This window comes from Oncorhynchus tshawytscha, linkage group LG01, assembly GCF_018296145.1.
Source record: "Oncorhynchus tshawytscha isolate Ot180627B linkage group LG01, Otsh_v2.0, whole genome shotgun sequence".
Taxonomy (NCBI): domain Eukaryota; kingdom Metazoa; phylum Chordata; class Actinopteri; order Salmoniformes; family Salmonidae; genus Oncorhynchus; species Oncorhynchus tshawytscha.
The window spans coordinates 47,321,581-47,339,009 of record NC_056429.1 but is presented as its reverse complement, the minus strand read 5'-3'; the positions used below and the strand labels follow the sequence as shown (position 1 = coordinate 47,339,009).

The 17,429-nt window shown below is 42.8% G+C and overlaps 1 protein-coding gene across 1 annotated transcript; it reads left to right on the top strand.

The window, feature by feature from the left end:
- The first annotated feature begins 1,206 nt into the window (after nt 1-1,206).
- Nucleotides 1,207-16,139, top strand: LOC112252193 (V-type proton ATPase 16 kDa proteolipid subunit). The gene is made up of 3 exons (XM_024423229.2): nt 1,207-1,461; nt 14,381-14,564; nt 14,867-16,139. Exons 1-3 carry the CDS (start codon nt 1,389-1,391, stop codon nt 15,069-15,071), a joined length of 462 nt encoding a protein of 153 aa, XP_024278997.1. The 5' UTR covers nt 1,207-1,388; the 3' UTR covers nt 15,072-16,139.
- The last annotated feature ends 1,290 nt before the right edge of the window (nt 16,140-17,429 follow it).

Genomic DNA, 17,429 nt, shown 5'->3' with positions numbered 1-17,429 from the left:
TTCCCTGAAAAGTTGCATATCAAGGGGGCTGTTTGATACTAATGCATAATGCCATAGGATGTTTTTGTGTTGGTTAAGAGCAGTCAGGTCTGAAGAGAACCAAGGGCTATATCTGTTCCTGGTTCTACATTTCTTGAATGGGGCATGCTTATTTAAGATGATGACATACTTTTCTTTTGAAGGCTAACCGCAAAGTCCACTATAGTTTCTAGCTTCACATAAAGGGGTCCGACCACCATTAATCAAATAAGAACTGCTTTATAAATTAGCGTTATTTTAGTTGATGACATGGATCATGCTAAACAAGGTTGAAATGTTGTTATATAAAATCAACAAAAGACAATAATTTGTTCATTTGACAAAAAGCTGTTGAAATCACACTAGATGTATTAGACTTTAGAATTGCATTGGGGGCATACTTATTTCTACAGCCTTACCTATGGATTGTGGATCAATGACATAGGGTATCAGTCTACTCAGTAACACCCAGAGAACCAATAGCGTCATAGCTCTTATTGCAGGACTCTGAAACAACTGTGAATTGAGACACATTTATTGTCAACCCATGTGTATTGAACACCATTCTTGAGGAAAAACAATACAGCGTGGATGTTTTTGGAGTCTGATAACTCTGAGGAGGACGTTGGGAAAAATATATATTTCGTATTGAGTAGACAGATACTCCATTTCATTGATCCCCAATCCTTAGGTAAACCTGTACAGTGCAATATGAATGTCAATACACACAATAGGCTGACTGGGGAGGTGATTTCACAGTTACAGTCCCGCGATAAGAGTTACAACACTAATATTTGTGTAAACTCTTCACAGTTGTGTTCTGTCTGGTAACCCATTTAATTGCTTCACATTCCAACCTTGTTTAACATTATCTAGACTAAACATGGCATAATTCCATGAGACCCAAACGGCATTCCACAGTAACCTATGGTTGCGGCACATCCCCTCCCACAACCAGGCAAGCATGAATAGACCATAGACAGCCTTCAGCGGACCATACCATTATGACTACAAAATTATGGATATCATCTAATTTATTTGATTAAATTATATACAAACGAGTTATACCTTTCTTGGCAACAAATTATATTATTTGTATTCTCACGCGAACGAAATGGACATGACACGCAGGATATTTTGGACACCCCTACATCGACATAATGGGACATGGCCAGTGGACTGATCATGTGACATATCCCGTTTCGCCATTTTCTACCGCTACACCAAGTGTTCCTGTGAAGAGGTGGCTTTGTCGGGTGTCGTCCCTGTGCTGCACGAAAGGGCCTTGCAATTGCAAGTGTTGAGAATCGACAGAAACGTTGACGTTTTAAAAAAAGGACGTTTGTGCGCTTTTCCCTGAACGCGTAAGAATGTCGTCAGAAAGTCCCGAATACTCCCCTTTCTTCGCAGTGATGGGAGCCTCTGCGGCTATGGTCTTCAGCGGTAACGTTAACTATCACAACACCCTCGTTCAGTCATATGTCTCATGCCTCGTTCAATCATAAGGGGTGTGTGGGTCGTATTACACTCGGCCGAAATGTCTACTACTAAGGAATGTTGTGTTGAATATGGAGCGGGCAAGTCAAAAAAGCCAAGAGGATGCGGTTGCTTGTTAGATAACTGGCTATCATTCCTGTCATGTGAGGGGGTAGGTATTCGGAATGGAGATTTCCATCGTAACAGGTGACGTTGCCATTGACGTAATAAGCTGGCCAATTTCTATTGATACAGTTTGATGTAGGTATTTCTGTGTTAACCGGAGACATCCAATTCGATACTTTAAATAACGATGGTTGGTAATCGTGTCGACTAGCAACAAGATTGCCTATCTGCTAATCAGCTTGCTCACCTGGGCTGCTCAACCACAGATAGAACAATGAGCCAGATGTTTCACCATACATCTGAAGCATCCGGTTGCATTTCCACTCACCACCAAATATGGTTATTTGTATTTATTTTATTTAACCTTTTATTTTACAGATGAGCCCAGAATTGCATAACTTACACACATCGATGTAAATACAAAATGCAAGCAGAAAGGACATGGTCATAAAAAAAACACATTGATCAGTAATAAGGTCCTCAATCAGCCTTCTGAATTGCACCAAAACATTTTGAAGATTTTCACAAATATGGTCAAATCAAATTTCATTTGTCACATGTGCCAAATACAACAGGTGTAGTAGACCTTACAGTGAAATGCTTACAAGCCCTTAACTTGTTGAGGATAGGGGGCAGTATTTTCACTTTGGATGAATTGCGTGCCCATAGTGAACTGCATCCTACTCTGTCCTAGATTGCTAATATATGCATATTATTATTACTATTGGATAGAAAACACTCTGACATTTCTAAAACTGTTTGAATTATGTCTGTGAGTATAACAGAACTCATAGGGCAGGCAATCTTCCAAACAAATGAAATTCTGAATGTGGGGCAACTGACGTCATCGCCCCCTCCTTTCCCAACAAGATATGGATCTGGTAGCACTTCATACGCCTTCCACTAGATGTCCTCATTCAGTAGAAAGTGGAATGGAGCATTTGCTGTGAACTTTGACCGAATGGGAGGGGAAATAGTCAGTGTCCCAACAGAATGCCATTTCTCTGTGGCGCATTTCTCCCCAACAATGTAGTTTTAAGAAAAGGGGGGTAAAACAAATAACTGTAGCGAGCAACAATAAAATAATAGGAGTGAGGCTATATAAAGGGGGTTCTGGTACAGAGTCAATGTACAGGGGCACCGGTTTATTGAGGTAATATAAACATGTAGGTAGAGGTAAGGTGACTGCATGGATAATAAACAGATTAGCAGCAGCGTGAAACTCGGGGGTAGGTTTGGACCAATGCAAATAGTCCGGGTAGCCATTTGATTAATTGTTCAAGAGTCTTTTGACTTGGGGGTAGAAGCTGCTATGACTTTTTGACCAAGAATTGGTGCTCTAGTACCGCTTGCCATGCGGTAGCAGAGAGAACAGTCTATGACTATGGTGGCTGGAGTCCTTGGCAATTTTTGGGGCCTTCCTCTGACACCGCCTGGTATAAAGGTCCTGGATGGCAGTAAGCTTGGCCCCAGTGATATACTACAGTTTGAAGTGCCTTGCGGTCGGAGGCCGAGCAGTTGCCATACCAGGCAGTGATGCAACCAATCAGAATGCTCTCGATGGTGCAGCTGTAGAACCTTTTGAGGATCTGAGGACCCATGCCAAATCTTTTCAGTCTCCTGAGGGGGAATAGGTTTTTCCGTGCCCTCTTCACAACTGTGTTGGTGTGCTTGGACCATGTTAGTTTGTTGATGTGGACACCATGGAACATAAAGCTCTCAACCTGCTCCAGTACAGCCCCGTCGATGAGAATGGGGGGGTGCTCGGTCCTTCTTTTCCTGTAGTCCACAATCATTTGTTGATTACGTTGAGGGAGAGGTTGTTGTCCTGGCACCACACGGCCAGGTCTCTGACCTCCTCCCTATAAGGCTGTCTCTTTTTGTCAGTGATCAGGCTTACCACTGTTGTCACCTGCAAACTTAATGACGGTATTGGAGTCTTGCTTGACCAATTGTAACACACACACTGTATCTCCCGTCATGTGCTGAACTAGTTTCATGGTGGATATTGCCTAATGCATTATTTCAAACCATGTTCATGGAAATTAACTTAAGTTATTTCAGGTAACACACCGACTGTCTCCCGTTGCATGCAGCACTAGTTGCATGGTTGATATTGACTAAAACATGATTTTAGACCACGTTCATGTAAAATGTTTTAAGAATGTTTATTTGCAACTCAGTGTCTCTCTTCAAATACTAAACTAGTGGAATTGTGGGTGTTGCCTAACAATTGATTTTAGACCATGTTCATGGAAATCGGCTTAAGTTATTTTAGGATAGGCAAACAATTGTAACACAAACTGTGTCTCCTGACATGCTGAACGAGTTGCATTGTGGATATTGCCTTACACATGATTTTAGACAATGTTCATTGTTTCCCTATTACACCGAGGGGTTATCAAAAGGAAGAGAGCTGGAAAGATTTTTAAAATCCATTGAACTATTGTCATTCTCAATGGATGTTAAAACAGACTTTGTTTGAGGTGAAGAAAACATTACTTTGAGAAGCTCCACAGCTCATTAGTGGTGGTGCATTAAGTCAATCAGAAATACTATCAGATACCCAAGGCTCTTGATCCAGGAGGGGATTCTCTGCTGTTATGTTTTGTAAGAATCTAACCATTTAGCTACTACATTTGCAAACCAAATGCACAACTGCAGAGCATTTAGCACATTTTAGACAGTTAACTTGATATAAGATCTCTAGCTGGCAAACATTTAGTTGTGAATTCCATACTGTAACTCGATCATCTGCCGCGTGCTACACAACAGTGAGTGACTCACAAGGCTCCGGTCTCTCGTCGTTGTGTGCTTGTAAACAACCACCACGTGACTACCGGTAAGCTTCATAATGAAAAATTATGTGATGGATGAAATGAAGAACGCAATGTTCTTCATCTCCTAACATTTTGCAAAAGTTGACTGCGTTATTTACTTAAAGTAGCTACAAATATTCAAATGTATAAATAGTTTCAATGGTATTGACACAGTAAGACTGAGTGACTGACAAGCCATCTTCTAATGCAGCACCTGACTAGCCATATTCAATCAATAGCCTAGATGGTGCTAAATTCATTTGAGTTAGGGTCCCCTCTTCATTTGATCATATCTGTGTCATTCATTTCCTCCGTTGGTAGAGCATGGCGCTTACAATGCCAGGGTTTTGGAGTCATACCCGCAGTCATATGACTCACAAAGCTTAGACAGCCAAGGACTTTCCACCCACTCATACCTCGCCTGAACTGTGTGCGCATGGTGAAGATAAAGATGACTTTCTCTGAGAATCCGCAAGCGGTTTCGAAGACAGCTGAGTGTGGATAGCTTAGCCTCAGAGCCTTCATGAGGAAATTATTTTTTATAACTAACCCAAGATAAGACCACATCCTGTCGTTTCCAATGGGAGAAAATTCATCAGTGGGTAGAACAAGCAAGGAGGTGGGCAGAGCCAAGCACAAGCTAGGGAGATTCTATTGGCACGTTCTAGCATGTATTTGCAAATTTCTGTTAGAGAATGCATACTCTGAAGTGAAGATGTGAAACAACTCAATTCGCCCTTGCACTCCAAAACAACACCATTTTTTTAAAACTGGCAAAGGATAAACCTCTACAAAACTTAAGTCCACATTATAGTTTGAAGAACAGAGAACTGTATTGAGATTAAATGTTTCATCAATGATCAAATTATCAGGATGTCGTCCAACATCCATCTTCTCCATCTGCCCGCCACTGGGTTTCCTTTCATCATTTTAGGACGTTAAAGGATGTTGCTCTAGGTGGTCAGTCCACCTCACAGGAGCAACATAACAGCCACAAACTCCCTGAGACAAATCAGGCGCACCTTTAGACCAGCATTAGGTGGCGCCACACAGACTGGCGAACAGCCAGCAACACTGCCCCCCACACTACTTCTTTCCCAAGAACTGCATGCAGATACACTGAGCTATGCCCAAGCCGTACGCAGTCAGAGGGCCCATGCAGAGTTTGGAGCGTCGCCGGCCACACTGCCCTACACACTACCCGCTTCAATTCCCCCTACAATCGCCCTCCCATACTACCAGACCAGGCCAGCCTCAGCAAAGCTCTACCAGACCTGGCCCATCACAGCCCAGCTCGACACAGGTATGACCACTACCCTAGGGTCTAGAAAAACACTGTTGAGGGTAGTGCACCATATGATTCAGTCTACACCATCAGCCCTCATATGTTGAATGTGTGGAGCTTTGCCAGCCACTGTCCTCGTCAATTCTCCCCACAACCTCCCTCCCAGGCTAGTTTTAGTTACTCTCCCTACTCCCATCCCTAGGACAGGCCTGGGACAGCCCCCCCATTGCAACCCCAACCTTGCAACAGGATCCACACCAAGGCCTCTTGTGAATACCCAGAATGGAGATTTGGCAGCCACCGATCCCCTGCAGCAGCTACACCCCACTAGGCGGGAGCTTCATCGGGATGGACTGAGCTCTGCCAACACTGCTCTCCCAGTTCCCGCCCCAGCCACTACAGCCAGCAACTTGGGGGAGGTCTGTCAAATGCGCAGTCTACTGTGCTCTCAGCTGGTCGGCAAGGGTCTGCAGAGTCTCAGCTCACTCAAAAAATGGCTGCAGATGACATTATGCCTGTTACCGCTTATGGGAATGAGCTTAAAACCCCCTCTGACTTTAAATCACACATGGGGCTTGGAAAAATGCACTTAAATGTGCAAAGTATGATTTCAAAAGTTGACAATTGACATTTGGGCACAAGACTCGTGTCCTGACACTCTGGTTCTCTCAGAAACCTCGTTAAATGGTTCTGTATCTGATAGACATTGAAGTAAATGATTATAATGTATTTACATGTGACGGATTACAGAAAGGTGTAAGCGTGGACATATGTCAAATCAAATTTCATTGCATCCCAATCTTGAAATATTTCTGTTCTCAAGAAATGTAAAACTCCTGGTTGTAGATGTGCCCATCAACCAGAATTAGGGCTGACCGCAATTAGTCGACTGGTCCGTTGTTTGGTCGACCAAGATTTTTTTTAGTTGAGCAAAGGCACATAATAGTGCTTTTGGAAAGTATTCAGACCTCTTGACTTTTTCCACATTTGTTACGTTACAGCCTTGTTCTAAAATTAATTAAATAGTTTGTGCCCCTCAACCTACACACTACCCCATAATGACAAAGCAAATAAACATTCACAGAAGTATTCAGACCCTTTACTCAGTACTTTTTGAAGCACATTGGGCAGCAATTAACACTTGGCACACCTGTATTTGGGAAGTCTCTCCCATTCTCTGCAGAGCCTCTCAAGCTTTGTTAGGTTGGATGGGGAATATCAAAGCACAGCTATTTTTAGGTCTCCAGAGATGTTTGATCAGGTTCAAGTCCGGGCTCTGGCTGGGCCACTCAAGGACATTCAGAGATGTGTCCCAAAGCCACTCCTGTGTTGTCTTGGCTGAGTGCTTAGGGTCGTTGTCCTGTTGGAAGATGAACCTTCGTCCAAGTCTGAACGTGAGCAGGTTTTCATCAAGGATCTCTCTGTACTTTGCTCCGTTCATCTTTCCCTCTCCTGACTAGTCTCCCAGTCCCCGCTGCTGAAAAACATCCCCACTGAATGATGCTGCCACCACTATGCTTCACTGTAGGGATGGTGCCAGGTTTCCTGCAGATGTGACACTTGGCATTCAGGCCAAAGAGCTCAATCTTGGTTTCATCAGACCAGAGAATCTTGTTTTTCATGGTCTGAGGGTCCTTTAGGTGCCTTTTGGCAAACTCCAAGCTGGCTGTCATGTGCCTTTTACTGAGGAGTGTCTTCTGTCTGGCTACAACCATAAAGGCCTGATTGGTGGAGTGCTGCAGAGATGATTGTCCTTCTGGAAGGTTCTGGTATTCTGGAGCTCTGTCAAAGTGACCATCGGGTTCTCATGACTGACCCACTGCCAAACCGGTCATGCTGGAGGATGTTGCAGGCAGCAGAATGTTCTCCACGGCGTCTCCAGACTGTCACGTCTGTCACGTGCTCAGTGTGAACCTGCTTTCATCTGTAAAGAGCACAGGGCGCCAGTGGCGAATTTGCCAATCTTGGTGGTCTCTGGCAAATGAAAAACGTCCTGCACGGTGTTGGGCTGTAAGCACAACCCCCACCTGTGGACGTCGGGCCCTCATGGAGTCTGTTTCTGACCGTTTGAGCAGACACATGCACATTTGTGGCCTGTTGGAGGTAATTTTGCAGGGCTCTGGCAGTGCTCCTCCTTGCACAAAGGCGAAGGTCGCGGTCCTGCTGCTGGGTTGTTGCCCTCATATGGCCTCCTCCACGTCTCCTGATGTACTGGCCTGTCTCCTGGTAGTGCCTCCATGCTCTGGACACTACGCTGACAGACACAGCAAACCTTCTTGCCACAGCTCGCATTGATGTGCCATCCTGGATGAGCTGCACTACCTGAGCCACTTGTGTGGGTTGTAGACTCCGTCTCATGCTACCACTAGAGTGAAAGCACCGCCAGCATTCAAAAGTGACCAAAACATCAGCCAAGAAGCATAGGAACTGAGAAGTGGTCTGTGGTCCCCACCTGCAGAACCACTCCTTTATTGGGGGTGTCTTGCTAATTGCCTATAATTTCCACCTGTTGTCTATTCCATTTGCACAACAGCATGTGAAATTTATTTTCAATCAGTGTTGCTTCCCAAGGTGGACAGTTTGATTTCACAGAAGTGTGATTGACTTGGAGTTACATTGTGTTGTTTAAGTGTTCCCTTTATTTTTTTGAGCAGTGTATAGATTTTAATTTTTAATTATCTCAGTGAATTAATCCATTGCGGAGGCTGAGACTAATCCATTATGGAGGCTGCGTGGATGCCACAGTCCAAGGAGTGTGGCCAAAATGCACGTCCCTCTCCAGAATGTGTTCTCCCACCAATTTGTGAACATTCATTGTTTCTTAACTTCAATGTGTTAATTGTTTGCCTTGATTGTTAGTGTCTATCAATTCCCCATTACAAATATAACGAGTAGTAGCCTAAATATTACTGTTAATTTCTATAAATGTCTAATCTACAATGTTTGTTTATGGTCATTTCTGTTAATGCATTCAATGTAGAGGTCGACCGATTATGATTTTTCACTGCCGATACCGATTATTGGAGGACCAAAAAAGCCGATACCGATTTAATTGGCCAATTTTTTATTTCATTTGTAATAATGACATTTACAACAATACTGAATGAACACGTATTTTAACTTAATATAATACATCAATAAAATCAATTTAGCCTCAAGTAAAATAATGAAACCTGTTCAATTTGGTTTAAATAATGCAAAAACAAAGTGTTGGAGACGAAAGTAAAAGTGCAATATGTGCTATGTAAGAAAGCTAACGTTTGAGTTCCTTGCTCAGAACATATGAAAGCTGGTGGTTCCCTTTAACATGAGTCTTCAATATTCCCAGGTAAGAAGTTTTAGGTTGTAGTTGTTGTAGGACTTATAGGACTATTTCCCTCTATACCATTTGTATTTCATTAACCTTTGACTATTGGATGTTCTTATAGGCACTTTTTGCCAGTGTAACAGTATAGCTTCCGTCCCTCTCCTCACTCGAACCAGCAACACAACGACAACAACCACAATCGAAGCAGCGTTATCCATGCAGTGCAAGGGAAACGACCACCCCAAGGCTCAGAGCGAGTGAAGTTTGAAACGCTATTAGCGCGCGCTAACTAGCTAGCCATTTCACTTCGGTTACACCAACCCCATCTCGGGAGTTGATAGGCTTGAAGTCATAAACAGCGCAATGATTGACGCACAACGAAGAGCTGCTAGCAAAACACACGAAAGTGCTGTTTGAATGAATGTTTACGCGCCTGCTTCTGCCTACCACCGCTCAGTCAGATACTTAGATGCTTGTATGCTCAGTCAGATTATATGCAACGCAGGACATGCTAGATAATATCTAGTAATATCATCAACCATGTGTAATTCACTAGTGATTATGATTGATTGTTTTTTATAAGATAAGTTGCTAGCTAGCATTAAACTTACCTTGGCTTACTGCATTCGCGTAACAGGCAGTCAGTCTCCTTTATGGAGTGCAACGAGAGAGAGAGGCAGGTCGTTATTGCGTTGGACTAGTTAACTGTAATGTTGCAAGATTGGGTCCCCCGAGCTGACAAGGTGAAAATCTGTCGTTCTGCCCCTGAACGAGGCAGTTAACCCACCGTTCCTAGACCGTCATTGAAAATAAGAATGTGTTCTTAACTGACTTTCCTAGTTAAATAAAGGTGTATAAAAAATCGGCCCCCAAAAATACAGATTTCCGATTGTTATGAAAACTTGTCATCGGCCCTAATTAACCGGCCATTCCGATTTAATCGGTCGACCTCTAATTCAACACAATTATTATTCCAGTCTTTTACTGTTCTCATTGTCAGTGGACACGTTGTTTGCAGAGCCCACAAACTATGCTACACTTGTGAGAAACAAGTATTAGTTTATTTAATTCCATTTACAAGCTTTGTCAATTTAGTCATTGTCTTTTGTTTGGAGCACTTCTGTCAATGTTGAGTAAGGACGGGCACCTGATTATGCATAGAAGTAGGCTCATAGGCTACCTGTGGCCTGTGTGCAAATGTAGGTGTCTAATACTTGTTTTGTGTGTGCACCAAACTGTGAGTAGCATCTTTTGAGTTACTTGTAAAACTTTGCTGGAATGTCTGTCTTGCAAATAGTTTAGGTCAGAGACTGTATAAAATGTCTGTATTGCGCTCGTTAGTATTAGCATTCTCATGTACTTCTGATTAGTCTGTGGGGTTTGAAAATAGCGCCCCTTGTGTTCAGTGACAGTATGGCACAAGGTCGTTATGACAATCTGGACACCGCCCAAACCCAGCATGCCCCACACTGATATTTGTGGAGATGTGAGAATAGGCTACATGGCTAATTAAAGTACTGTGGATGATAACCAGCCTAACTTCTTATGGGCAGATGGAATGGTAGCGTCCCACCTGGCCAACATCCAGTGAAATTGCAGATCGTGAAATTCAAACTACAGTATTATAAATATTTTACTTTCATAAAATCACAAGTGTAAGACATCAAAATAAAGCTTAACTTCTTGTTAATCCAGATGTCAGATTTCAAAAAGGCTTTACGGCGAAAGCAAACCATGCGATTATCTGAGGACAGTGCCCCGCATACAAATACATGAAAAACATATTTCAACCAGGCAGTGCGACACGGAAGTCAGAAATAGCGATATAAAATATGCCTTACCTTTGATCTTCTGTTGGCACTCCAAGAGGTCCAAATGGTCCTTTTGTTCGATAATGTCTTTCTTTATATCCATAAAAACTCAGTTTAGCTGTCGCGCTTCAGTCAATAATCCACCCAGTTTCCCTCCCATCAAAATGCATACAAAATGAATCCCAAACGTTACTAATGAACTTTTCCAAACAAGTCAAACAACGTTTATAATCAAACCTTAGGTACCCTAATACGTAAATAAACAATAACATTTAAGACGACGAATCGTTATTGTCTTTACCAGAGACAAATACCAAAGAACGAGCTCTCTTCCACACGCTTGGAAACACTACAGCCAAAATGGGAGCCACCTAGAAAAACTACAATTTCTGGCAAATTTTTTCCAGAAAACAGCCTGAAACTCTAAAGACTGACATCTAGTGGAAGACCTAGGAACTACAATCTGGGAGGACTTGGCCTGATAATAAAAGTGATAGCCATTGAAAATAGAGGTAGGCTGAATTTTTTTGGGTGGGGGGGGGTTCGTCCTCTGGGTTTTTTCGCCTGCCATATCAGTTCTGTTATACTCACAGACATAATTTTCAAATTAAAGTTTTAGAAACTTTAGTGTTCTATCCAAACCTACCAATTATATGCATATCCTAGCTTCTGGGCCTGAGTAACAGGCAGTTTACTTTGGACACGCTTTTCATCCGGATGTCAAAATTCTGCCCCCTACCCAAGAGAGGTTAAACCGAGTGGCACAGTGGTATAAGACACTGCATCTCAGTGCTAGAGGTGTCACTACAGACAACCTGGTTCAAATCCAGACTGCATCACAACCGGCTGTGATTGGGAGTCCCATAGCGTGGTGCACAATTGTGCCAGCGTCGTCAGAGTTTGGCCAGTGTAGGCAGTCATTGTAAATAAGAATTTGTTCTTAACAGACTATTATTAAATAAAGGTTAAATACCAGACTGGCCTCGCCCTTTGGCATTTTTTTCTCTTCGGTTTGGCTAGGCTAGCTCTACTGCCTTCGGGGTTCAGCACTGCATGGCTATGTCCCCATTTATCCCATTCAGGGACTAGAATTAACACCTGTCAAATGCGGGTAGATTTTGGCATTGGGGGGGTCAATTCACCAGCCACGTTGGTGGGTGGTCAGTCTTGACAGTGTGAGCATTTCACTTGCATTTGCGAATAAAAATAGTCAAGTATGATCACATTTATTCTGCAGTAGCTATTTTCAAAGTATTTCTGCAGTTTTGTTTCATAGCCGGTAAATTAATTTGCACAAAGTCAAAGAACTACAAAACGTATAACCTATCCCACCTTGTGCTTCAACACTGCATGTGAAGAGCTGAGTTGAAATATTCATTTTTAGAAGTGTTGCACACGCATAAGTTAGCCTAATTTACTTGAAACAAAAGTCAACTGAAGTGAGACTTTGTCCTTGTCTCTTGGCTATTTACACTGAACAAAAATATGAACGCAACATGCAATGTTTTGGTCCCATGTTTCATGAGCTGAAATACAAGATCCCAGAAATGTTCCATATGCACAAGAAGCTTATTTCTCTCAAATGTTGTGCCCGAATGTGTTCACGTCCCTGTTAGTGAGAGGCCACTCTAAAATGTTCACTTTTGTCACACAACACGATGCCACAGATGTCTTAGGTTTTGAGGGAGCTGACTGCAGGAGTGTCCAACAGGGCAGTGGCCAGATAATATCATGTTAATTTCTCTACCATAAGAATACATTTTTTTACCCCCCTTTTCTCCCCAATTTTGTGATATCCAATTATGATCTTGTCGCATGGCTGCAAAGGTCGAGTCATATGTCCTCCGAAATATGACCCCGCCAAACCGCATTCCTTAACACACCCGCCAGCTTAACCCGGAAGCCAGCCGCACCAATATGTCGGAGGAAACACTGTTGGACTGATGACCGAAGTAAGCCTGCATGCGCCTGGCCCGCCACAAGGAGTGAAATAAAGCCACCCCCCCCGTTCAAACCCTCCCTAACCTGGACAATGCTGGGCCAATTATGCCCCTCCATATGGGACTCCTGGTTGTGACACAGCCTGGGAACGAACCCGGGTCTGTAGTGACGCCTCAAGCACTGCGATGCAGTGCCTTAGACCGCTGCTCCACTCGGGAGGCCACTGAGGAGTATTTATGTCTGTAGTGAATAACTTTTTGTGGGGAAAAACTCATTCTGACAGGCTGAGCCTGGCTCTCCAGTGGGTGGGCCTATGCCCTCCGAGGCTCCCCTGCCCAGTCATGTGAAATTCATAAATTAGGACCTAATGCATTTATTTCAATCGACTGATTTCCTTCTATGAACTGTAACTCAGTAAAATGTTTGAAATTGTTGCAGTTTTATATTTTTGTTCAGTATACATACGTCTTTCCCATGCCACCAATCAAGACAGTGCTTTTTTAGGTTTGTGGGAAGTAATGAACAAGTGTACACTTCATGAGAAAGGAGATATTGGGACACACATGTCTTTCTCTGGCTACATCCTGGAGTCTTTCTCTCCGTGGCTCTTTTTTAAAATAGTTATTCCTTAAATCCTCGCATCCTCTCTCCTAACTGAAAGACCTGACCAAGGGAAAGCTATCCTAATGTTTTCACCATGTTTATACCTGTCAAGTCTTTGCCAATCAGTACAGTTGACGGGGAGAAGAGGACACTTTTTTTTAAAGGCAATTAAGGCTCTCATGAATTTGGGAACCTTTGCAATCACAGAAAGGTGTGAGCCTCAAGAGTTAAAGGGATAGTTTGGGATGTTGGCAATGAAGCCCTTTGTCTACTTCCCCAGAGACAGATGAACTCGTGGATACCATTTTTTTTTTTATGTCTCTGTGTTCAGTTTGAAGGGAAGGGAGTTGTTAACTAGCTTTAACACAGTTGGTAACTAGCATTAGTGCAACGACTGGAATGACTTTAATCTGGATGAAATTAATCTGTTTTATGTTAATTTCAAAATGACATTTCAGAAATAGACTTCCAGTCATTGCACTAACACTAGTTAGCATTGGCTCGTGAATGTACCTTTTAACTTCATATTGGACGCAGAGACATACAAATGGTATCCACAAGTTCATCTGACTCTGGGGAAGTAGAGAAAGGGCTTCGTTGCCAAAATAACAAACTATCCCATTAAACGCACACAAACACCCCTACCTCTTTCTCCACCTTGCACAAACTCCTGAAACTATTGTGATGGGCATTACCATTGTGCTAATGCATTTGCTGATCTATTGAGTGTTCTTCATAGATGTAAAGATTTAAGATGTTTTTCCTAGAGCTACAAAGTGTGGAAAAGGGAAGCTTACCTGTGATGAAAACGGGCTTTGATCAACAAGCGCAGACACTATTGTCAAACTCCATTGGTTTTAATACCCACACGCTCTATAACAATCTAATCTCTCGTTCTCATGTTTTTTTTACTTGAAACAATTGTGTTCTGTTGACAAAATAGGATGGTCTTGGAATTCTGTCTTTTTTGAAATTCTAAATTCTCCTTCTCCAGCGTTGGGGGCGGCCTATGGCACGGCTAAGAGCGGCACGGGCATCGCTGCCATGTCGGTGATGCGGCCGGAGCTCATCATGAAGTCCATCATTCCTGTGGTCATGGCAGGTATCATCGCCATCTACGGGCTGGTGGTGGCGGTGCTCATCGCCAACAACATTTCGGAGAAAGTCACCCTCTACAAGTAAGAGCTCAGAAATTGCAGACGCTAGTTACCCATTCTCAAGTCTACCGCTAGGCACTGCATGTCTGAAGCGATCTGATTGGTAGTAATATGGTATTGGCTCCACTTGATAGGATTGGTGGATTTTTCACCATTGTTTTTCAGAAGTGTTAGCGATGTACTACATCTGTAAACTGAAGGTCTGCAGTCTCTTTGGGATGCTTTGACTGCAATTGTTTTAAATAAATCTTTCTCCCTCTCTCCATCCCTCTCTTTCTACCCTCTCTTTATCTCACTCTATCCCTCACCTCTCTCTCATGTAGGAGTTTCCTCCACCTGGGTGCTGGGCTGAGCGTGGGGCTGAGTGGGTTGGCGGCTGGTTTTGCCATCGGCATTGTGGGTGACGCAGGCGTTCGAGGCACAGCTCAGCAGCCCAGGCTCTTCGTGGGCATGATCCTCATCCTGATCTTTGCAGAGGTCCTAGGGCTCTACGGTCTTATTGTGGCTCTCATCCTCTCCACGAAATAGAGAAAGAAAGAAAAGAACAGTCCTTCTGTCCATCCATCCGTGTACGTTGAGTCAACGCTGTGTCATCCATATATAAACTAAGAAATAAAGAACAAATTGTAGAGCATGCCTTAATGCCCGGTTCCAAATCAACTCCCTTTAGCCACTTCTTTCCTAGTGGCACTACTTGATGGTCCTTTGTAGATCTAATATGTTTGAATAAGTGTTAGCAATATGGTAATAGTAAAGCCACATATCTACCCCTTACCTATATTGCTTATGTCAGATCTACGAGGGAGATGTTATGGCCTGTGTCCCAAATGGCACCATATTCTCTACATAGTGCTCTGGTCAAAAGTAGTGCACTCAATAGGGAATAGGGTGTGATTTGGGACACGCATGGGGTTGCTTTGGGATTGGGCGGGAAGCGAAAAGCGTCCTCTTCCTGTACAGTCGTCCTTGAGTCCAGTAGTCAACCCCTTGTAAATGTAGTGACGCGTTTGCCCTGTCCGTGCTTAAGTATCAGTTTACCTCCTTCCTCCCAATTTCCTTTAATTTGTGTCTGCTAAATGGCTTTTATTATTATTCCTTTGTTTTTTTCTGAAGAACTGACTGTTTGGACAAATCATTTTAATTTTATCTGGGGACAATTTTCACATTAAAGGACCAAACTAATACGAGGACATGGATAACTTTTTTTTTTTTTTTTTTTTTTTTTTTTTTCACAAATTATTTATGAAGATTTTGAAATGTTAATAAAACTGTTTAAATGGAACAGAGTCATTATTGCATTCCCAATGAGAGAGCGAGAGCGAGAGATCTGTGTAACTAGATGAATTGCACTGTGGGTAATTGTTCGAAGTTCTTGGAGTTCCTCTGGATGCATGTATCCAGTTGTTACTATGGAGACTCTCTGTCCAGATGTGGGAGTTAACTGTTTGTTTATGGCAGCGGGCATGTAAAAGTGTGTGGGGCATGTGAATGTGTGTGTTTTAACTCGAATACATCATTCTCAACACTCATTTGCACCGTTGACCTGTAGTACTGGGGTGTAATCATTACTCCAAATAAAAACTAAACGGAAACCGGTGGGTTCGTAAACAGTTTCTGTTGCAAGACGTAATGAATAAACCCCAGCCGTGTGGTTGCAGATGCTCACTCAGGCCACGTCTAATTTCCAATTAAATCTCAACCTCCAAATCATGTATTTTCTTGCATTATTTAATGATTTTCTGTAGCAATGTTAGAATAGCTTGCTCTTTATCCATTTGCACTGAAATTGTATATTCACTTCTGTTCTAGTTCTCAACCCAGAAGCAGCACATGGTCAATTGTGTAGCAGTACCTCCGGAGCAGTTTTTTTTGTTTGGGGGGGGGGGTTCAATGCTTTGCTCAAGGGTTCAATGGCAGTAAGTAGCACATGGATTTGGATATTGATGCTGTTGCCACTTTGCCAGCACTACAGATGCCTGCTCAGTCACACCTGAATTCTCCCGTCAGCCTTATGTGAATAGTTCCAGCAACAAGCAAGTGGTGATGTCTATGAAATTGATCCTATATGGGCTGTAGTGTAGGAATGTTGAGCCATGTTCATGTTTATATAGCAGCACTATAAATAACAGCATTCACAATCTTCACATGTGCAGCTTAGCAATTAGTTGGAGGGAAGAAAAATCCCACATGGCAGCAGTTGGTTTGACAAAGTATTGTTTTTCTGTTGCCGGAAAGTAGATCATGATAGTCAGACAGTACAGTATGAACATAGAACAATGAGTCAGATATTTCACCGGATGTATTAATGTGAAGCATCCAGTTGGCGTTTCCTCACTACCAAATATAATGAGGAAGCCCAGTAGGAGAAGGTGGAGCGAGATGGATTTTGGCCGAAATTCTGCAAATTTTATCATTGATGAAGCATTTGATTCCCATACAGTTTTATGTTTCCAAAACTAAAATCTGTAGCAAAACCTCGTTTTGATATGTGTTTTTTAGGAGTGTTTGGCGAATTGAATTACTGCACACGCGCAGTGGGCGTTCCCTTATGGAAATAAATGCTAGAACACGCCAATAGGATTTCCGCAGCTGGTGCTTTGCTCTGCCCACTTTTATTTTTTCATTTTACTAGGCAAGTCAGTAAATAACAAATTCTTATTTTCGACAAGAGCCTAGGAACAGTGGGTTAACCGCCTTGTTCAGGGGCAGAACGACATATTTGTACCCTGTCAGTTTGGGGATTCGATCTTGCAACCTTTCTGTTCCTGGTCCAACGCACTAACCACTAGGCTACACTGCCGCCCACTCGGATTAATTTATTCCCATTGGAAACGACAGGCTCTGGTCTATCTTGGGTTAGTTATAAAAAATCTTTGGATTGAGGTT

Excerpts from the sequence above, each read along its gene's own strand:
- LOC112252193 (XM_024423229.2), top strand. The coding sequence starts at position 1,389 with ATGTCGTCAGAAAGTCCCGAATACTCCCCTTTCTTCGCAGTGATGGGA. Across the intron at positions 1,462-14,380 it reads TGCGGCTATGGTCTTCAGCG|CGTTGGGGGCGGCCTATGGC; the intron begins GTAACGTTAACT and ends CTCCTTCTCCAG. Across the intron at positions 14,565-14,866 it reads GAGAAAGTCACCCTCTACAA|GAGTTTCCTCCACCTGGGTG; the intron begins GTAAGAGCTCAG and ends TCTCTCATGTAG.